Below are 23663 nucleotides of genomic sequence, written 5' to 3' on the forward strand. Positions count from 1 at the left end.
GAAATACAAAAGAATGCCTTTTTCCACAGTAGTTAAGCTCTGATTGATGGTGGTGTCAGATGGTGGTGTCAGATCATGTATTTCATAAGAAATTATAGAAGTTTTTACTCAGTAGATGGTTATCTATTGCTTTCAGAATTCAATCATATTATGCTCATTCAAATAACCAATCAAAGCTAAACCAGGCAAGACCTTCATGTATCTAAAGATTCCATCTCTCAGAGGTATCTTTTTTCTTTAACAAGATAAAAATCACTGATCTCATTGCAGTATAATACGACAGTGAGCCAAATTGTATTTCTTGGGTTTTTTTGCATGACTCCTTATAAATCTCACTAAGGCTAAATATACCTATATATATACATATATATACACACACACACACATATATATAACACAAAGGAAGAATATTTCAGATTAATAAAAATTAATGACAAAGTTAAAATGCTTGATACATTGTGTACTCTGACTCAGACATGATCACAGTTCTGTGAATAGTGACCTTCTGTCATTATTTCTCACACATCTAAAGCAATATATATACACACAGGTCTGCCTACAAACTTGCAGGATCTGGATTCAAGTGTGCGTAACAAACAATAAACATCTATTTCTTTGATCATGGCACAAAGTTATAGTCTAAGGCTTACAGTGATTCTAATATATATACTGTATTTGTTATTACAATGTGAACTGAAATAAAAAATGAGCCTTTCATCAGGAAAGTGCAACAGGGTTTAGTAGCCCTATTTAGTTATTAAATACCTATATGCATTTATACATCATCACTACTGGTCTTTCTCTACACACATGCTAAATTGAATGAAAACACACATTGGGAACTAAAGACATATACTCTATGTTGAAGAGGTATTATTATTATCACTGATTAATAAAACTGGTTGTTACAGGACTACTAGGATTATAAATGCCTTATGTATTTGCAAAACATTTAGATGAGAGATGACATTTTTATTCATACACTTTTATACTTTGTTAAAGTAAATTACTTTTCCTCTTATGGTAGCAATTTAATTCACTGTAACACCACTGAAGGAACAGAATCCAAAGTTTGCACATAAACACATATACATGCAGACACTATATGGAGAAATCATTACTTTCCTCAAAACAATTTGCTGACATTATATTGTTTAGCTTTCTTCCTAACAGAGATGAAGAGCCTCACCTCCAAAAAAGGAAAATTTTATGCTACTGCTTTTGATGACAAAAATCTGTCCTACACTGGGGAGGAAGAACATTTTAGGTTCTCGTCTTCATCACCCAGCATAGTAACTTTATTTAAAAATATCACTCAAGTTTGTGTGACTTCTGGTTTCACTTGGAAATAATAAATAATTACAAATAATTTTTAAATGAAATAGCACAGTTTCATAACCCTGTAGCTGTCAAACCAATACAGTAATGATGTTTTTTAAAATGCCAGCTAATATGCTCTCAACTCTGAAAATTTCTCAGTAGCTATTCAGACTTGAAAAATTGACTGAAAAATTCTCCTAAGCTGAGGATGATCAAAGTTTGCAGTAAACTGTTCACAATACTGTCCATGCAGACTACTTACAATACAAAGCTGAAATGCCACAAAAAAAGACTAAAAGTTATAAAAAAACTAATTAGGTGGTTACTGTTTTTTTAATCATATTCTGATTAAAAAAACTTAAGGCAAGTTTTTATGTGTTACAGAAGTAGTATAGTGATTTAATGTAATGCTCTAGCAGGGTTGGTATCAGAATAATACAAGGTTTCAACTGTTGGAAAGACATTCTCAGAAATTTTTCATTAGAATAACAGAATCATAGAACGGTCTGGGTTGGAAGGGACCTTTAAAGACCATATAGTCCAATCCCCCTGCAGTGAGCAGGGACATCTTCAACTAGATCAGGTTGCTCAGAGAGCTGCCCAACCTGATCTTGAGCATTTCCAGGGATGGGGCATCTATCACTTCCCTGGGCAACCTATGTCAGCATCTCGCCGCCCTCATGATAAAAAGTTTCTTCCTTATATCTAGTCTAAATCTATCTTCTTTTAGTTTAAAACTATTACCCTTTGTCCTTTAAAACAGGTGTAAAACGTCTGTCCCCATCTTTCTAATACGATCTCTTTAAGTACTGCAAGTCTGCAATAAGGTCCTCCTGGAGGCTTCTCTCCTAATTCATTAAGATAGGTAATCGCTATGATAAAATCCTAAAAAGAACAAGAAATTTAGAGCAGAATATCTTTCCCTGCCTGTTGGTTAAATTAACAAAGTAATTAGTTTTATTACATGATGTAAAATATTCATTTTTATATCAGGATTTGACCAGTCTCTTTAAAGATAAAAGTCCTTAAGAAGACAAAATAATGAAAAGAAAGACAGCCTCATTATCACAATTAATTAGGTGACAGATAAGAGTCCTAGCTGCCAACTGATACTCAGCATAATGAACTAGATACAGTTTATTTGCAAATGTGAAACCTGAGCCAACCAAACTAAAACCTAAAACAAAAAAACCCTGACTAGAAGACCTGAACCAGAGACTGTAATTTGAAAACTAGCTGATGAATATGAATTTCTGGCTAAATGTCTCATAGGGATTAATGCTGTAATCATATTTCTTTAAATGTAAGTTGCTAAAGGCATAGCCTTGCTTGCAAGGAGGTGGATGTTCTTTGATTTAGTTCTGGAAATGTTACATGGACATTAAAAACCTAGTAAGAGACAATTGTTATATACCTGCTCTGCTTCCAGAGAGGGGATAGAAATGGCTAAAAGCAAAGTGAGTAGCCACCTTAAAGACAAAAACCAAGCTTCATCTTTGTTTGAGAGGGCAAGAGATCTCAGATTAACAGGAAGAGTTCACCAGTTCAAAGCTACTTTGTTAAAATATTAAATAAAGCAGATGTTTACTGTCCAGTATTGACATTTTAACTCTTAACTTCCTGTGCTTTTACAAGTGTCCTTAGGTAGATTTTCTCTTTAAAGTTAACTAGCAATAAATCTGTGTGTGACCAATAGAGTCCTCAAACTGCTTCCCCAAGACATTATTCTCCAAATACTCAAAACTGCACCATGGTGCATCTCCTCTATAGCTGTGGGTCAGTCAGAGCAATGCTAGTGAAGTACATAAAGTAGCGCAGACTGTTCCAGGGAGGAAGGATAAGCAAAGGAATTTGCATTTCACAACATATTGTGAATCACATGAATTTATGGCAGTACCTCATCCCATTTCTTATGAGGAATGGCTCTTAACCACTTCACAAAGGAATTATGGGTTGTGTTTTTTCCCCAATGCACTTTCAGACCTCCTTTCTAAACAGACAAAAAAGAAAGTAGAAGTTTTCAGAAGATAGAACTGCAGTATTTAATGTAAAAATTATAGCAAACAGCTTTTCTTGAAAAAAGAATTTCCTTATGTTTAAGGAAATGTTTTTCCCTACAGGCATATAACGATACTGTGAGGCCAACTGAAGCATAGATTATATTTGTACTGACACATATTTATGCAAACGTACCCCCACACATCAGTTTTGTACGCTGCAATGGCCACTGACTCATCAAATTTTGAAATTCATGGACATCTGGGGCTCATACTTACTTAAAATAGAATATATTTAAAGACACATTTTTAAAGGAATATTGAAGAATTAGCTATTTATCAATTCTCAAGCTAAGGAAAGGATCTGGTCACATGTGAAGTTTCTTTATTCTCTTATTACTTTTTTCCTTCTATAAGAAGATTGTTGAATGACCTATATGCAAGGCAGATATTCTCATGAAATTTTATTTGAAGCTACAGACTATTAAGACACCAAGAAGTGAGATTTCTGTTTTGCTATCATTTCTGCTTTTTGACACTGAATCCATTTAATATTTGGAAACTCTGTGAAGCCTATCTGGCTGCAAATGCTCTAGGCAAATGCTTTAAATAAATTCATGAATAAACTCAGTATTTCTCTTTCATTTTAATGGCATCAAGAGGGAGGACCACGCAAGACGTGAAGATAAAGTCTGTCAGAAGAGAGACAAGCATAGCTTGAGCAGAAACCTGTACAGCCACCCAACTACTGCTGCCACACAAGAGATGCAACAGTAAATGCCTCACTGGTAGGACTAACAGGGGAACCAAAGCCTGAGTAATTCACACTTTGAATAATCAGTCCTTTTCCAACTCCGGCATTCTCCTATCTCAGGTCAGATTTCACAGAAGCTATTTGATCTGTGAACTGGAATAATCATATCCTCAAATCAGGCCATTTTCTTTGGTAGTGACAAACAATTGTTCAATGCTCGCATATTTCTACAAAATTGTATTAAATATTTATCTAATATTCATGGACTCATTAAATATTTAGTGTTATGGAACTGCAGATGGTACATATATAATACCACACCAGGATAGTAAAGGATAACAGCAATGTCATATACCTTTAAATTCCCCTAAATGCAAAATGTGCTTTTGATTTCCCTTCAAGAGTGGCAGTTGTCATGGTTCAGTAATATACTTAACTATAATCTGTGCTCTTCCATTCCTTTCTGTTAATGCAATGTAAATAAAACAGAAACAAAGTAAGGGGAAATAAGGCCTCTGTGAGATGTGCTAATTCTCAAGGCAAGAAGAATTTGTTAAGTGCCCAAAATTAAAACATGATTTCAGGTGCTTCACTAATCTTTCTTAAAACAAACATCATGATGTTTATTTTCCATCAGTATGTACATGAAGGATGCTAGGGTAAATGGAGCTTATTAAACTAAGTTGGGTTTAGTAATAGCCTAAGATACAAAGCTACTTCATGAAGTATAATCATTTTGGATAACTGAGAAATAACCTGTCTTGAGTTTATGAGATATGACATGCATCTAATAAAAAAGTGTATTGAAAACTAATCAAAAGCAGACTGATTTTGCTAATAATTATTCATAGTGATAAGCTGAACTTGGACGGTATGTTGAAGAAACCCCTGGATGGAGACTGTCCCCTGAAGGAGACAAAAGGCCAAGTTCAAGCTAATATATCTAGAAAGAAATGAAGCAACACAGTAGTTAACTGCCCCAAAGAGAGACTTATGAATTCCACACCATTAGGATAAACGTTGTTAATCTGTCTTCTTTTACTGCATTAACATTCAGGGTGAAATTCATCAGAGAAAGGAACATTACAGAAGGCCATGGATTACTTAATTATGATCGAGCCTTTGGAATGGCATATTTTAATTAAAGACCACCAATTTTGCCAAGAACACACATTAGATATAAGAAGTCTAACTTCTTAACTTAAAGGGGAAAAAGAACTTTCTCTATCAATTCAGATTTATATGTTTTCCAAGGCCAGGAGTAGTATGACTTTCAGCAGTCTTTAAATGTTTAAAATGTTTAAAAAGTGAAAGTTCTAAAACATTCTCTCACAATACCATTACCACACCTTATCATTTTAAGTGCAGAAAAAGCTTAAAGATTTTATAGAGAACAAATAATTCATGCAGTAAAGCAAACACTTTGAAATCAAACATCAAGGTATATTAATGAATGTTTTATTGTGTGATTTCATGATCACAACTACATTTCTCTAGACAGGTTTTCTTCTATGTTAACTACGTAACACTTCAAAAGCAGCTTAAACTGCCCATCAAGATTAAGAATAAAATCTCATGCAGCTCCAAAGCCCTAGCTTTCTGACTCTGTGATTGCAGCTACCTATTGAAATGTTATGCTTTGTAAAAACAGTATAGTTTCACATAGGTTCACTTGAAGAATGCTCTCCAAATATGCTTATTTTATTCCTACATAGTAGTATCTGTTCAGTTCATACTGAACAGAGTTTTAACTTGCTTAAGAACCCAATAGGGGACTTCTTATGAAGTTATTAGCCCAGGCAGGTGTCTGTGAAAATCTGAAATAGAAGCCTAATCTAATTCCCTGCTTTCTTTCCATCACAGGAGATACTATTACCTGCTGGAGACAGCACATGTACAGTGACCTATTTTTCCCATAGCAGCCAGCCCTCAAAAGCCTTATTGTGACCACTGATGTGAAAAAACATGAGATGATGCTGGTTTGGGCCTAAGTTATTCACATGTGTGAGAACAACGTAGAACCTCTGTTAGCATATGGATGTGATTTACCAAAATAACTATAAAGCTTTTCTTGGGACAGAGGACATGAGACCCAGTAATATGGGTATGAATTTATTTCAGAGAAATTAAACAACACTGAAACTGAGTAAATAAATATATGAAGTCCCATCTCAAAAACTAAAGAAATGCAAAAAGTCTTGACTTTGGTTTATTTACCACACAGCTCAGAAACCTCTGACAAGTCTAATCACATATTAATGTCCAATAGTTAGCATAATGTACAAGTATTTAATAGGGTAATTTCTTTTATTGCAGATACCCAGATATAAAAGCGACATCTGCAAATGATACTCAATGGTTTCAAAATTCAATGTAGTAATAAACACAAAACTAAATCTAAACTCGGTCCTAACAGAAATCCTAAATAAATGATTTTGTGTTTCTGGCAAAATGAAAACCACATATGACAGTAAGAAGTGAGAAGTCAGCTATTTGAGACAATATTTTTTCCAGGAGTCTTCATTTTATTTAATAATCAAACAGAAATACTCTAATTTAAGACTAAGCTACTTGAAAGAAACAATTTCTTTTCAACAGCTACTAGCTTTATGAATATGTCCAAATCAAATATAAGCCAACCTGGTGAAAATTTCCTGTATTATATTCCTAGTAAGCCGTCTCTCTAAGTTATGTCTCTACATGAAATCCAATACAGTTCAGTTATAGACCAGCAAGACCAGGACTAACAAAATAGCTGAAGTGAACACACCAGCATACACAAAATGGTGAGGGACAGAATCACCAGAGGTCTTACTTATGCACTTTTAGTGATTTTATTCAGCTTACACTCAAGCGCTTGACTCTAAAAAGTAGTAGGATACCTAGGAAATCAACACTGGACCCCTCCAAATAAAACTCCATGTATTTATAACTTTTTCGGCATCCTTGGTGTAACAGTTAGTGCAAGTGTTCAGACTCTCAATTACTAAACATGACCATAAATCATATCAGCCACTTTTGATGGGAGAATTTAATAGTTATGGATGAATTTAGCCCTTTTAATAAAATATTTAATGTTGAATTTTTTAAAGAATTTATATAATACAGATACACACAACAGTCTCATACAGACTCTTCGATTCTCTCATATTAATTCAATGAATATGAGCTACATTTTCCATGCCTGAGCTCACTGCTGTGTTCACCTTTGTCCAAACCAAAACTGAATCAAGAGACAGCAGCCAGTTTTCACAAGACTGGTTGGCTGAAACAGGCTGTGCTGGTTGCCTTCTACAAAGTCTGGCATCGAGCACAGAATATGACCTGGGTTTCAGCCCTAGAGCAAAAGTGGAAAAATGCTGCCTTACTTTAGCAGACTAGCAGGATGAAAGTGGTAGTTGGTATAATTTAAAATAGTATTATAGAAATCCTGGTTTATGCTGCTGCTTTGGTTGTTCCTAGGCAGCTTTTATAGCTATGCTGCATTATTTAGGGTGTCTAGAAGTGCTATCAAAGGAGTCAGATAATCAAAGGAGTCTTGCAAATCCAGAAACTGTGAACTCTCTGCTCAGATATACAGAAGCTTTGATAAAAACTGCTGAATAAGAATTAATTCTGAGGGACTTCTCCAACATTTATTAATCATAAAAAAAGAAGATGACAAAAGATGCAGCAATCCTTCAAAGAATCATTACTTTGTGGGTTTCAGAAAAAACACAGAACTTAAACTATCATTAGGAATAAAACATTGGTACCCTTATTCTTACCTAATTTCCAAGTTACTTAATGGATTGGCATGCAACAAATGCCTTCCCTCTGAATGGGCATTACAACACACAGTACCCAGGTGAGAGACTTTAACAGAGACCAGAATTTCCAGGATCTCTGAAACAGCATTCTGGTAGTTTGGGGAAGTTTGTATGACACAGCTTAGCCCAGTTGCCTAAGGAAAAGAAACTTTTGCAACTGTGATGTCTTGCTTAACAACTTGACTACTTTTTAATCAACTTAAGAAAGATGGAAAAAAAATTCTTAGAGAAAAGTGACATTCCTACACATTTCATTATAGCTGGACAACCAAAGCAGTGATTCTAATGAAAGAAAAGCTGTGATTAAAGTTCTACTGTTAATAGGTGTTTTGGAGTATGGACTGCTTGCTTAACACATGGAAGCCAAACCATGATACTTCTAATTAGGAAACAATGATGCTAAGCACAATATGGGATATATCTCACTGGTCTTCAAAAAAAACCCCAACAGTCTAAGGTAAAATATGATTGCTGCCATATACCTATGCCACAGTGTAGGAGTGTGATGATCTTCACATTGTTGGTGTTCTGTCAATGAGTGGTCATGGTAAAACAAGAAAGACAGCTACTGTATAGTACACCATACGTTTTCCTTATAAATTATAGAGATGGAAGAGCTGAAATTAGCCATTCAGCTGAGCTCATGTTGTTGGTGTTATTTAAATCATGGTTTAAAACATATATGTAAAATATTTATGAACTCAGAAGATGTTTTTAATTTCTTAGTCAGGACCTGTGGTATTTTCTCTTTTGAAATTTCAAAGTGTTCTTTTGATTGGATTTCAAGCTGTGAGGCATAAAAGGTAGTTTCACCTGAATACTGAAGTGCTGGAAGCAGAAGTGAAGACAGACAGACTTTACTATGACACTAGTTTCCAAATAGACTACGCTGAAATCAAACAGCTGTGAAAAACACAAACAAACAAACAAACAAGTTTATTTTGTAGCAGAAGCAAGGGGAGGTGCAAATTTCAAATTACCCCAAAGCTACAATCCAATTAACAACAACAGAGGAATGTGAGGATAATCCTGTGTTTCATGTAATTGTCTTCCCCAAGCAAACTGGATACTGCCCCTAACTCTGCTACATAGAGTTTAAGAGATATATATTAAGCTGTTCCAGGTACAGGTTTTGCGATGACAACCGACTGCAAATTCCACAGTAAATTAAGTCAATTTTTTTGGATTTGCAATTGCAGAGAAACTTGTGAAGTACAGGGGAAATATCTGTATATTTGGAATGCAGTTTTTTTAATGCTAATTAACCAGGAAGCTGAGACATACTAGGCAGGCATGAATAGGTATGCAAAATTGAGCATGAAACATTAGTCTATATGACTGAGTAGTTAGGTACATGCCAGAGAGGAAAGCCATGCTGTTCTTTCTTGCCAAAGTAATTTTTAGCACCATCTGAAGCACAGCTTGTATATCAATTCATAAACCTTAACCCTTACTTTGAAAGAGGTATCTGAATGAACACAGTATAAAGTAACAGATTGAACCGACTGAATTAAAAAGTTTATTTCTTGAGTAGAACTGTCTCTGAACTCCTTTCAAACTACACTTTAGTGAACACTGGATTATTCTTGAGAGAAAGACTGTCAGCTAATTGCCAAAACTTGAACAAAAGAAAATGAAGCTGCAGCTGCCATTATGGGCCAAAGTCACATTTGTAGTAATGGACTTGTGTACGGCTATTTGTATGTCAGGATTTTTTTCCTTATAACAGCAATAACAAAATTATACTTGTGTGACACACACAACTGTTTCAAATACTCTGAAGTTTTATCAAGCAAGTTTTACAACAAATTTTTTATTACACGTCATGTAGCAGAAACAGACACATATATGCCTGCACATCCTAGGGTTTTATATCCTTATATCCTTTGCCACTATGTGATGGTGAACCAAAACAAAACCTTAAGAATTAATATTCTTTATTAAAAACAATTTTATGTACCAAATTATGCAGGTACATAAAGTATCAACATTTAAGTCAGTGAAAAGGAAGAAAAATTTTCACTACCACAAGAGTTTTGTTATTCTGTTCAGATTTAGGTGTAACTTATTATCTGATGTTGTTGTAATAGGATATCATTTCAATTATCTAAAGCTCTAAATCTGACATTGTAACTCATTACATAGTCTCGCTCCAGAGCATTACATATTAATATTACTCTCGAGATAAAGAGAGCATCTCATCAAATTTTTTAAGAAAACAGAATTTTAGGTTGGCATGCATTAATTGAGGGAAACTTTCTTTAAATCTCATTTTTCCAAAACAGTTTTTTTTGGTGTGTTGTTTAAACTCTCTTCTCCTCATTCTTCTACAGGTCAACTTAGTAACTTCGACTATAATGGAAAACTGAAATCTACATGAGAGTTTTCTCAATGGAAAAGACATGCTTATTATCTTCTTCCCAGTACAGTCTCTCTCATTTGGTCTTTCTGTTGATTAACATTTAAGATCACAAAGAAGCAGTCATTTGGAGAAAGAGACTGTGGAAAAATACAGGCCTCCTAACATGATTGTACAAAACCTTCAAAATAGAACTGAATACCTATAAAAAAGGGTCAAAACTAAATTTTTAATAAGTTTTGCTGTACTGTTTTTAAAATTACTCTCAGTTTTCTAGAATAAGCCTATGGTAATCAGAATTGTACAGCTCAGTTACTAAAAAATGTTCAGTGTTGCCCAGAGCAATTTTTTGCATGGTATATTAGGTCTAGTTAGCAAATTGGAAGAAACACTGCTGACATGACATAGAAAATGAAGCCTTTAGCAGAACAAATTGAGAATAAAGGAATCACTCCATGTCTAGAATATAAAATTTGAGAGTAGGCACACCTGACAAATAGGAATTTATTTCACAATAACAAACGCTTTAAATCCATGATTTATGAAGGCAGTTATAGGAGCCACTTATTTAAATTCATTGCCTAATGCACTGGCAGATGTTTCCTAATTATTAGAATGTAAGAGTTTGAGAACATTTTTTCAAAGGATGTGCTATGCCATTAGGCATCTTGTACTTCAACAACTATCAAATTTGTGATGATGTATTTTATAAAGTTATGTTTATGATGGCAGGCATTCACTTAACACACTATAAAAACCAATAGCTAAAAATTTTATGTTATGACACAAAACCTCAGACCTATTTGCTGTGTTATCCTTAGCAAGTATTCCAGACGGCAATGAATACAAATCAAATACTGCTGTCAGCAGGATGAGTTGCGTTTCAAGTTCCTTCCATCAGGTGTCTCCAAGAAAAAAACCCAAATAGTGGAGCATCACTATTGCACCACAGGATTGCAAAAACCAACACAAGTCTTATAGACATCCAGAATTATCAATAGATTTAAGCTTATACTAAATTATCTTAAATACTAGCTTTACTAAAGAAGCAATAAACATTAATACCTGGAGGGGGATCACTTGAACACTGGATGTCCATGTATTTGGGACAAGGAAAACTGGGAATTATTTGATGCCAAATGAAAAATTCTATTAAGATATTATAAGTACTTGTTCATATGAGACTTCGATACTTGCACTACAGTATATAAGGAATTTAAGAATATTACAAGTACTGAATTGTGAACATGTAGTATGCTTGCAGCTCAGAAAAGAGAGAATAAGCTTAGCCTTATTCTACAAATACCAGAAGTCTGAGTTATTCAACGCTCAATTATTGTGCCTAGATACATAAAATAACAAAGTTGTACCTTCACAACACATTTAGTGTTTTGAAATAAATAAATTACAGGCAACCAAAGTGGACTGAAATGCAAAGTAGAATTTTGAGAGCGGATACAATACCTCATGATACATTATCCTCTTTTCTCTGCAGTAACAGAGAAGAAAACTTGGGTTCAGTAGACCACGGCTTTGCAGAAATGAGGGCAGCTTGCAAGTAAGTATTACTAATTTGGGCAAAGTTGTTGAAAAACAAAGAACTTAAGATGGCTCACTTTTTAGAATAGCATATTAATTAACCAGAAAAAAGCAAAATACTGATGTCAACAACAAACTTTACATTAAGAGCATTCATATGTTCAAAATAGAAACACTGTGATGCCTGAAGTAGGCAGATGAGAACATACTAAGAAGAAAAGGCGAAGAGGAAGAGCAACAGCCTGCCTGAGAAGGACACTGAATACACAAAAAAGAAAGGAAAAGGCTAAAAATAAATAAACAAAAGAAAAAAAACAGAGAAGTTAAATTGCTCAGAAACATTTCCAAAAAGCTGACATACCACAAAGGAGTTCACAGTGAGTAAATCCAGGGAGATGTATAAGGTTTTGAAGACTTTTATGGGTTAAACTGCAAATGAGAGATGGAGTAGAACAGAAATACCACTGTAAGAAACCATACAAAGAAGAATCACAACACAGTACTGATTAAGCAAGCAACAGAGTATCGCAGTGAAATATAATATAAATGAAATCTAAAATATATACATAGATTTTCTTCCAATTAAAGCACAAACAGAAAAGTTCCAGGTTTGAAAAAATGTTTCTATTGATGTTCTCAGGCTGAATGGTAGTGAAGAAGTGCTTTCAGTCTATGCAGCTCAGATATGTGGACAACACTGACATGCTTCCCAAGATCAGCAGTAAGTGAAAAGAATTTACAAAGGACACAATATTCTTTTGTGCTTGTATTTAGTGCTTTGTGTTGAAGATGGTTCTGAAAAGAATTTATGAAACAATAGAAGCAGAAATATTAATTGAAGAGAAAAATAATACACTTTATACAAGAATTAAAACATTCTTTTAATAATGTTAAATATATGTTTATACTAATACTACTACTATTATTTGTTAATATAATATTTCTATATAATACATTGAACCATGGTATTACATTGAATAGTCTGCTGCAAAGTTGCAGATATAAAAACATCAGCTGTCTAGTAAGGTGTAAAACAAAGTTAGTATTATCTCACCTGTAAAATGTTGTAATATAGGTGGAAAAGTCTGGAATACTTTTTCTCTGTAATTCTATATATGCATATAGTGTATGGATTATTTCATCATATGAGGAACTATAAGAATAGGTCAATAATTTTCATGTACAAGGAAGAAAAATTTTACATCCCAAGACACAAAAAAAAAAAAACCCAAACAAACAAACAAATAAAACCCCCCAAAAAACACAAAAAAACCCCAAGGCCAAAAAAAAAAAAAAAAAAAAAGAGTAAAAATTGAAGATTCTATATGAAGGAGAAAAACTGAATAAGTTAAGGACTGTATGTTGTCTAGTAAATTAAGATTTGGAATTGTTGAAATTAAAATTAATGCAGAAGAACAGCCTAACAAACTGATCAAAGATCTGGAAGCAATGTCAGAGAGGTCTGCATTCAAGCATATTTTTAAAAATGTTCAATTTATGAACATTTATATCATATTTTAGGTGGCTTAAGTAGTTATAAATTTAGCATTGAGATACTTACATATACTACAGTACTAGATGATTGAGTTCCTTGAGAACATTCATAAACTTTATCAAATTTGAGGTCATTAAATATTATTTTCCTCTTTTCTTGGCATGTAGAATGGTCCAAGTTTTGCATTTTAAATTATCTACATTACAGTTGAACTATTATATTTTAAATTTTCTGTTAAAGAAGTACTTTTTCCCCCAAACTTTTGTTCTAAGTCAAAAACTTTTGTACTCTATTTGTGGCACCCATAGCAGCTATGTGGAAATTAATAACAAATAAAACCACCTAGCACAGGAAAACACTGCATAAACGGTAAACCTAAGACATGGTTCTCAAGCAAAGTGGCAGAAAAGAGAATGGATGTCTGGGCTTCCAAAGTTAGCATGAAGTTAGGATACAAAACACAGCCTTCACATATGTGATGGCAAAGAATTGTTTGCTTACACACCAAGTGCCTTCAGTCCCATTGTACACAGGCTTGGGCATTGTATGCAAATACATAGCATCAATATTTTCCACTGACACTTTAGTCACAACAGAATTTCAAGATAACATGTCAAATCCAATTATAATTTAAGACATTTAAACACATATGATATTTTCTTAATAATTGACAGTGCTTGTAGTCCACTGAAACTAAGTAAAAACTCCAAGTTCGCATTTTAGATGTGAACTGGAGTGAAACTTATTCACTAGCTGAGCCTGAATGAAGGTCTAACAGGCAGAACACTGCCTCAACTTGTGTATTTTGCCAAATTTATTTAATTCACTAATTTCCTACTGATTGAGACCAGGAAGTTCTAGTGTGATCTTTCCTGCTTTCTCTATATTAATTACAACAAAATTCCAGTCAACGATTCCAAGAAACCTCAGTGGTTTTGTCAGTTTTCAAAGTTTATCTATACAGGCAGACTTGCCTTAAATTTAACAACATGTACATTTAATCTGAAGACTGTTTCTCCAAACGTCCCACCACTTACGTACAAAGGGTTATTCACAGTGTCAGAGGAGCAGTTGGCTTCACAATGAATTTTGTCCCCTTTCACCTCTATGGACTTTCACAATTCCTTTCAGTTCTTACACACTAATTAGGCAATTATTTTAGCACAAACAGTGATTTCTCAAAGTATCTTTTAATTAAGAACGAAAAAGAAGAAAGTTTGATACACACCTCTCTGGTTTATACATGATATGAAGGCCTAGTTAAAAACCTCAAGGTGACTTTGACCTAAGCAGATTTCCAGTCCCATGATACTTGTAGAAGAAGAGAAGTTTCTTCGCACCTGAAATAATTTGGGTGAAATGCTGATTCAAAAGAAGTCAATAAGCATTTTGCTATTGATTTGAACAGAGCCAATATTTCATTCTGATTGTTCATTGGTGATAGAATTTCAGAACATTAATATTTAGAAAGATATATAATATCGAGTAAGCCACATAATTGCATAGAAAAAGCTATAAAGTAAAACCATTTACTCTATATTAAAGAATTTCAATATAACATTTATTTCTACATAACATTTAGCTGCAGAAGACTAAACTGGTTGTCACAAGAAAAAAGAACTCAAGCTTTCAATATAAAAGAATAGGTTCTCAAATAACCTCAGGCAAGAGATTCAGCAGGTAAACTGCCAGCCACATTTTTGGAGGTAAAAAATGTCTTTCTCCTGAGTTCCTTCTAAATTGACCTGGAGAGTACTTATTTAATGACCTAAAATATGGCTTACACTAAGTGATTGAACAAGAAAAAAACATGTAGGGGAAGCTTCATGACATCTTCCTAATTATCCACATCCAGTCTGGTATCACACACTTCACATTTCAAGTTTCTCTGAGGCGAGGTCTTTTCTCTGCCCCCTAACAGAATACTTCTTTTAATTTTTACTTTTTTTTTTTTCCCCATCATGAGTGAACTATTACTTGCTTACTCCAAAAGGTAACTAACAGATGAAGCCCTGACTTCTACTGCTGTGTCTACCTCCACAAGGAACAGTGATGGCTAGAAGCTACTGTATGTAATGTATGTGCTCACCCTTCTCAAAGATTATGAAGGGAAGAAGATATGATAACACATCAGGAAGAAAACAGATGATCACAGTCCTCAAAGTACTACCTGTACGATCTCTCAGTAGGAGAAGTCTCCAATCCCATCTAAGCACCTTTTACACGTCCTAAAACCCCCTTAAATGATAGGGAATGTAGCACCTGCCTTGACAAAGTACTGCAAAATATAAACTACACTAGGAAGTACATTTTTATATCTTCGTCTGAACAGTTTAAGAGCTTTCTGTTACTGAACATCTTTTCTGTTTTTAAGTACATGTCTCCAGTGATCCATATTCCCTCAAAAGCTAATCTGAACAGCTGGCATGCATTGCAGCTGCACGTATTAGCAGGATTACATATTGCTCTCTACCAGTCCACATTTTTCCCTTCCTCTTTACACCTTGCTAACTCCAAAGAATGTGAATTAGTATATACACCACATAAATGATGTGAGGGCATTCCAGTGTGACACAAAGACAGCTCTAGTGTGACCGCACAGAAGACTCTTCAATCTTGCAATGTAACAATAGGAATCCATTAGCTTCTTTGTAATGACCAACTACTGGAAATCTTTATTCTTGTGACAACACAGTATTTTCACATATCTTGAAGTACACATACCTGAATAATTTGCAGTCAAATTTTACTCTACTATTTTATTAAATTCTCTGGACAAAAGGAAGAATTACTTTGCACCTAAAAGTCATCTTTTCACTCACTGAAAGACAGATGCTATTAATGACACTATAGTTTAAGACTGATGTTTAGGTTATGACTTAGAATGGTTCCTTTAAACCTCTCCCTAAGACAGTGCCTCCTCAAAACATGCTTCTGGTTTTAGGCAGACTGCCTTGAAGTACCATCTTAAGGGGGTTTAACAGCTATAAATTTGAACAGCAGCTTTTTGAAAGCTGAAAACCTAATATGTATGATACCCTGCAGCAAAGAGATCTACAGCTGTCTAACACGTAGAAACATTTTATTTGAAAATGTCACCCTCAAATTTATTTTAAATAAATGCAGCACTCAGATCAGTTTATCATTCCTTCTACAAAAGTACTTCCATACTTTAGATCACTCTGTGTCATCGTCTGAGCTTTTTCGAGATTGTATCTAAGTTGTACGTGAAACACTGTACTTATAGCAGTAAAAGTGTTTTGCTCTTCTAATAATCTTTAACTGTTTGCTCTTTCGTCCAGTGAATGTTTAGAGGTTGTTGTGATTATGCTACTCTAAGCAAAAGACCTTGCTCCTGAATAGAAACAGTCTGCCTAAAGCCAATCATTTTACAGGCATTTTAGTTCTACAGGAGAAAATGTATGACCTGTTTTTTAATTCACATCACTTTACAGGTTTTTTCCAACAGAGCAATAAAGTGGCAGATTACACTCTTGCACAGTTCTTCTGCATAGAACTCCACTTACACAGCAGCTGAGCCTCCTCTGTCCTTCCAAATAACTTAAGGCCAACAGCACACTGTCAAGCTCTTGGAAAGAGACAAAGAGTAAATAGCAAAGATGATATAATAAACCCCTCTAAGATAGCACTGATTTTCCTTCACCTCAAAAAGTAAAAATTTACACCTGTTATTTCCTTATTCTGTCATGAGAGCTTATTAGATCTCATTTTGTAACTTACTCAAATCTACTTGATGACGAAACTTTCATCAGTTCAAGTGGACTGTCAGCAATAGCACTCATGCCTGTTGATGCCTTCAAGGAATTTGAAAGATACATGAGGCAAGACTTCCCTCTATTGCCATGCTCCTCTCTCCAATGTGCCATATTTAATCATGTCTGCACTCTTACACATTACCTCCTATTGTATCACTCTGTCAACTAGACAAAGGCTATGCCCTATGAGAAAGGCTGCTCTGTCAGGTCTGGCCAATGTCATATTGCCAATGAGATCTCTTCCAGCAGTGGGAAAGCTCTGTTTCCCCTCAAAGATCCTTCCCAATTGGTAAAAATTCTTTTACACTTATTTTCAGATTGATCCTCATTTTATTTGAAAAGTCTTTTTGTAATTCCCTGGTTACTGTTTAACTCATCTGATGGTTACTACACTTTTAACAAAATGCTAGGGCAAATACCTTCTCAACTAGTTTAGGTACTCCATTCACAATCACTTCACACATGTATTCCTATCTTATCAACTGTTATCTAGAGCATTTAGTTCAGTGTGGGCCTTGCAAACACTCCCACACCTTCTTAAAAATTGACATCTTATTCACCACATTCCCGGTACTCCAGTAAGAACACTACCTTTCACTTTCTTTGAAATGCTTTTAATGACATAGAACAATAATGTCGAGATTACTAGGAAACTCTGGTCTCCCAAAAGTCTTCCTTATTGAGCTCCCCCTATTAAAAACCTTTTAAGTAGTCAAGTTTTAAAGTCATTAAATGTGTACCTTGTCATTACGCACAATGCAACTTTAAGAAGTAGAATGTAACACTTAAACTCTTCCAACAAGCTTTACCTGAACTCTCTACTCCTCTTGACAACATACAGCTGGTACTATCTTAAATGTACTCATCCTGCCTCTGCCTTTTAACAGCTCAGATTGTCCACTGCCTTCTAGGGTAAACTAAGCAATCTTCCATGTTCTTAGCCTGAAAGTCTATTCAATATAATGAAGTATTCACCAGATATCTCTTATACATTGCATATGTTCTTCAAACTGCTTCCGAAGACATGTTACCTTTAAAAAGTAAAGATTTTTACTCATATTTTAAGTGTATGGTAAGGAAACTGACTACCAGTAAAGTTCGCACAAAAGCTTTTTCATGAACGCAGGACAAACTCAAGAAATTTTCCCCTCCTACACAACTTTTCTTTAGTTTTTCATAGTTTTCGAGGAGTCTCAGACCCATCAGAAACTGGAAGTGGTTGTACACAGCCCAGCTTCCTAAGAATGGTGACAAATTCTAGTCAGCTTGGGTTTTTCCTGTAAATCTTTGTTAAAGGAAGGTTTGAAATGGGCACAGCATTGTTCTACCCCAGAGCAACTAGATACTGTACTGCTTCTGACAACACATAGCTTGTGTTGTCTCCACATAAAAAAACCAACCAAACAAAAAAACCGCAATCCCATGAAGAAATATCCAGCCCTGGAACTAAGATGACAGAAGATGACAGAACCTTGAACTTTTAGACTCTTATCAGCTTTCCAGAATATAAGAAAAAAACAGTACAAACCAAAAACCTTTAGACATTATAGCTCTGAAATATAACTCTCATTATTTACGTTTTTAAAAAAAAGTACATCAGGAAATGCTTTTTATTTTCTTTCAATAATATCTTCACATATATGGTAACAAATTGCATATTTCTGAATGCTAAATACTTCCATATTTTCAAAGTTTCTATAAACAGTCTATTATTCTTAACTAATTCATTTGACCATCCTAAGAAATGCTTTAATTTAGCAATCAGGCAATTTTTTTTTCGCCCTCATATCCATCCACTCCTTCCACTTAGTTATATATTTCTTGAACTAGGGATAAAGAATGTGCAATCAAAATATGTGTTACAAACTAGTACAAAAATATCTTTAAAATCCACAAGCAACTCTGGAAATTAAAAATATAAATATCTAGACAGTCATCACAAGACATCAATGCTTCACAGCAATTTTTCAAGTCACTTTAGGTTTAACTATTGTCATAGTCACAAGACTAATGATCAAAAATAAATTCCTATTCTTTTGACCTGCTCTGGGCCAGTTTCCAATAATTCTTAATAGAGGTAACCAGTTTTGTACAACATCACTGACTTAATGCCATTGTTTAATACCAGTATTGATACAACTTTTTATGTTAAATGAGTAAATCTCGTGCATTAGAGAGCCAAAGCAATCATATTTAACAAGAATGACAGATGACTTATTTTGCAATGTTTGCTTATAAAATACTTGTGAGTGCCATTTTTTAATCTATATCATGTATAGATCCTATTTTCAGAAAACAATGATTAGAATCATTGAAAAAGAATGATGTTATGTTTCTGGAGGGAGGTAATTCCAGACATTTCAGTATATTTCAGTCTCATCCTAACAGTAATTCAAGATTCATGACACAGGTTCCTTGATTTTTATTTATGATGTCCTTCAAAATAGGTAAGTCGGTTAACAGAGAGCTAAGAGCAACTTCAAATACAGATGCCAATTGTTTAGCTATCTTAAAGATGTAATAATTTTATTTTTAAAAGTTAGTCTGTGATATCAAAAGCTGAACTGAATCCCTGCTATCAGCATTGCCTTGGTAGATGACGCTTTCTCAAAGAGGACTTTACATTATCATTATACAAACAAAATAATTGAAAGAAAAATTGGATAAAAAGTGAAATATTTTTCCATCTGGTTTCTTCTGTGTAATTTCTTTCAATTATTTCTCTACTCCCTTCTTACATTTTGGATCCTTTTAGGAGTATAAAAATTGCTAAGATTCAACTGGTTAAGGTACAAAGAGAAGTGTGAAAGTATGTATTTGAAAATAATACCAGGCTAGGTATAAGAATTTAACATTTTATATTTTTATCTTTTTAGTTCAATTAATTATTCCATCAGGAGCAGGAAAACTGAGAAAGAATGCACTTAACCACTGCTTCAACCATTTTTGCTTTCCTGGAGGCAGGTAGATAGGCAGGAGAAGAGATAAGGCAACTAAGAACAACAAAGTGGAAATTAACCAAAATTTAGCCCTCATTCTGTAAGATGAATACTCTAGACTAATCTCTCACGTAGTATAAAATATATATTATCAGCTATGTACCTTGCTAAAATCAATAACACTCCGACAGTGAGGTTTTCAACTGGCAGAGTTCTTACCACAACATCCAAAGTTGATCTAAAGGCCGTTGTAATGAATTCATCTTCTTGTCAAAAACAATGTTTGTTATCAGCCTCTTAAGTGATGCTAACAGGGAAACACGGACTGTGTTAAGATTTGGATTAATGCCAAAGGAAGAACTATATGCAGGAATAAATAGTTACAACAATCACAAAATATGGACTATGTTGTATGAGACTAACAAGAAAAGGTCTAGCTTTCATCAAGGCCAGAATTCTGCCTACGTAGAATTCTCCAGGCACTTAACATATCTGATAATTTTTGGATGTTAATTGTCATAATGACTTATTAGATATTAAGGGCTATTTTCATACATTTGAAATATTTGAGATTGCTGATGAAACCCTAAGTTCTGTCAATCTTTATTTGCTAATCTGTACATTAGAAGATCAAGTATGAGAATTTCACTGAAGTAAAACACAAATATTGCTTCAGAAATCTAAATGCAGTAAAGATTCACAAGGCTACCTATATCTTATAGTTGAGATAACACATAATTCTTGTAGATATTATCTTGAATAACTGACATATTGCTAACAGTGACCTATAAAGAAGGCCTTTCTAGCTCTCTACAGTCCACCAGCAGTGGTTAAGCTCTCAATTAATTTCAGTGTAACAACGTTAAAGTTTAGTACAATTCTATTACCATGTAAAATTTGCACAATACTTTTGAATTCACTGAGAATTTGCGTCAAACACAGAGCCTGAATGCTTTAAAAAAAAATTCAAATTATAGTGATCATAAATAGTTTGTAATAGTATTTGTATATTATACAGTGAGCTAGCTTTTATTCTGTATATTTACACTCCAGCACTAAACTCTGAAGTTCTAACTGGCTGACAATTCAAAACACATCTCAGAAAGAAACACATATTTAATGCCAATTTCCTAAAGAGGAGGTTAGAAATGTGTTTGGAAATTACTTTTTTTTTCCCCCCAAAAATGCTCATAAAAATCTCTAACAGAGACCAGAGTGGAATTTCATACTGTATCAGGACTGACAGAAACATTCAGAATTTAGCTTAACAGTCTGACATATTTATCATTACATTAACATCTAAACTGTATTAAAAACTGCATTTCAGTATGTGCAATGAGAAATTGGCTACACTACAAAAGCACTGATAATAGTGTTATCTCTTCTGTTCCAGCAAATATAACCTCAAAGATGAAGCTTCCTCTATTGACAATTCAAAGCCTTCTTGAGTATTCACATTATGACTCTGACACTTGCATGACTGATAAGAGACAAAGTCAGAAAAAGTTTGAAGGTCATTCTTTTGTCTCCCCTGAAACTGGTATTTTTAATATCATCTAGCAACTCTTTTCTGGCAAACTCTCTATTGAGAAATGCATTGGTGTTTGGGTAGATATTTAAATGCAACTACTGTACCATTGAAACTGTTCTACTCACTTTTTTTTTAGCTTGCCAAATTAAAATAAAAACATCAGGAATAATAGAACTGACCTTTAAAATGAAAAAAGGAAACACTGCAATTAGGAAACACATCTATACACACCAAAGTGATAGCTGTATTAAAAGATTAAGTTTTAAGCTTTCAAAATTGATTATGTCTAGGATCCATATATCAACTTGAATATGTATTTTTATTAACATTTCAAAGAGTTGTAAAAATTATAAAAATATTAAAGGACTGAAAACTGTGTTTTAAAGTCATATATAAGGGGATATAAAAATATTTCTATAGTATGACCTGTTAAATACAGAAAAATTATATTCATAGCAAGTTAAAAAAGCAAGTTACTTTCACGGCATATTAGAAATAAAAAATATGACAAAGCAGGCCAGGATTCACCCACTGTAATACTTCAAAATACGACAGAAAATCCAAATTGAAATGTTCAAGGGGCACAATATATTTTTAAATTATTATCACACATACATAACATTTAGGTATTAGGTTACTTTTATAGTTTCTCAGTTGAGAAATTAAATTTGATAATTAAACAAAAATTATATCAAAGTTATCTCTAAAACACCTAAAGTTAGTTTGAATGTTAAACTGAAGTACTCATTAAAATTATTTTGAATTTGAGTTAGCTATTAATTACATACAGACACTCTTCCCCCCCCATCATTTAGAATCTCTTCTCAACACAAAACTGCTTTACAAATTTGGAATGAAGAAATCAGTTTACCCTTTGGTACAGTCATTTTCTAAACATTTGTTCAAAGTAGCATTTTCACTGTCAATAGAAAATTACAAGCTTGAAGAGGAAAGATCTTCAGCTTAAGTAGACAAACAATATATTTTTTCATCTGACATACAGTCTAGAAAAGCATTTAAGTCAAGATTCTGAGGAGCCTACAGATGTTTGGTCTTTTCAAGAAATAGAGAAAAGAGCAGTACAGTGCTACTAAGACAAAAGCCAAAAAACCCCAAAGCTGTATCTTAGCTTTTGTTCATTTATACATATATTAGCAAGAAATAGATATAAATTTATTTAATAACTCTTTACTAGAATATGCATGTTAAAATATAAGGCATGCCTCCTCTTAGGAACAGATGTATCAGATACAAATCTGTGACTGAAATATCTTCACGGAAGTAAAGCCTCTTGCTTCATATTAAAACAAATTTCAAAATTTGACTGGAAGAATACCACCATTACTGATGTAAAGATGCTTATGTTGAGCTGCTGAAGACTCAAAGGATATGTTTACATCAGAAAGTAGTACATATTAATTCTCCAAACCCAGTATCCACACTGTACACATCTCAAGTGGTTCTATTTCACACTAGTTCCTCTTTGGTCCAATGGACTGAACAAACCAGTAGCAGCTGGTTGGACTGGTTGGACTCTAGTGTTCACCTTCTGGCAACATTTCTTGCAAAAGTATCATAAGGCCATGTGTTCTATGTATTGTAAACCAAAGTACAGAAGCTGGGAATAAAGGTGGCCTGGGTTTCAAAAGAGCAACTCTCAACTGAAAGAGACACTGCTGAGAGTGAACATTTCAGGCTTTGGAGGAGGACAATAAAGCAGAGAGAGAACTCAGACTCCACTCACAGAAAGGGATATAACAAAGCTGAAGAACCAAAAAGCATTCAGAAAAAGAACTTCTCGTGGTAGATTGAAGACTAATTTTTGAAGTAGAATTGAAACAGATACTACTAACAACAGACCTCAGTGATCGTTACATGACACCTGGCAGATTCCATCCTCAGTTACCTACTGGTTCCACAAGAATCAATAATATTTTAAGTGCATTTTTCATATTGAAAAGGACACTGTAAAGACACAGGAAACATAAAATAATTTCAGGTAAAATTACTTGATTCAGTAAGATAAATTGAAATACTAATGATAACACATTTTAAACTTTCAATTTAAGATTTTTACATTTCTAAAGAGCTCAACTGAAATGGAAAATTAATGAGGGAAATCAGCCACACGAAAAATTTGGTGA

General features: G+C 34.0%; 1 protein-coding gene across 2 annotated transcripts in view; it reads right to left on the minus strand.

Moving 5' to 3' along the window:
• TUSC3 (tumor suppressor candidate 3) overlaps positions 1-23663 on the minus strand; it is a 110618-nt gene that overhangs the window by 19204 nt on the left and 67751 nt on the right. The window contains exon 7 of one of the 2 annotated variants that reach the window (XM_039378554.1): positions 3218-3310. The exons of the other annotated variant lie outside the window; for it this stretch is intronic. Within the exon in view, the coding sequence (XP_039234488.1) occupies positions 3218-3310 (93 nt within the window). The remainder of the gene's footprint in view (positions 1-3217; positions 3311-23663) is intronic. 2 annotated transcript variants of the gene reach the window in all.

This window comes from Pipra filicauda, unplaced genomic scaffold (genome assembly GCF_003945595.2).
Source record: "Pipra filicauda isolate LSUMZ 115617 unplaced genomic scaffold, ASM394559v2 scaffold140_size2443280_pilon, whole genome shotgun sequence".
In the NCBI taxonomy this organism is placed as follows: domain Eukaryota; kingdom Metazoa; phylum Chordata; class Aves; order Passeriformes; family Pipridae; genus Pipra; species Pipra filicauda.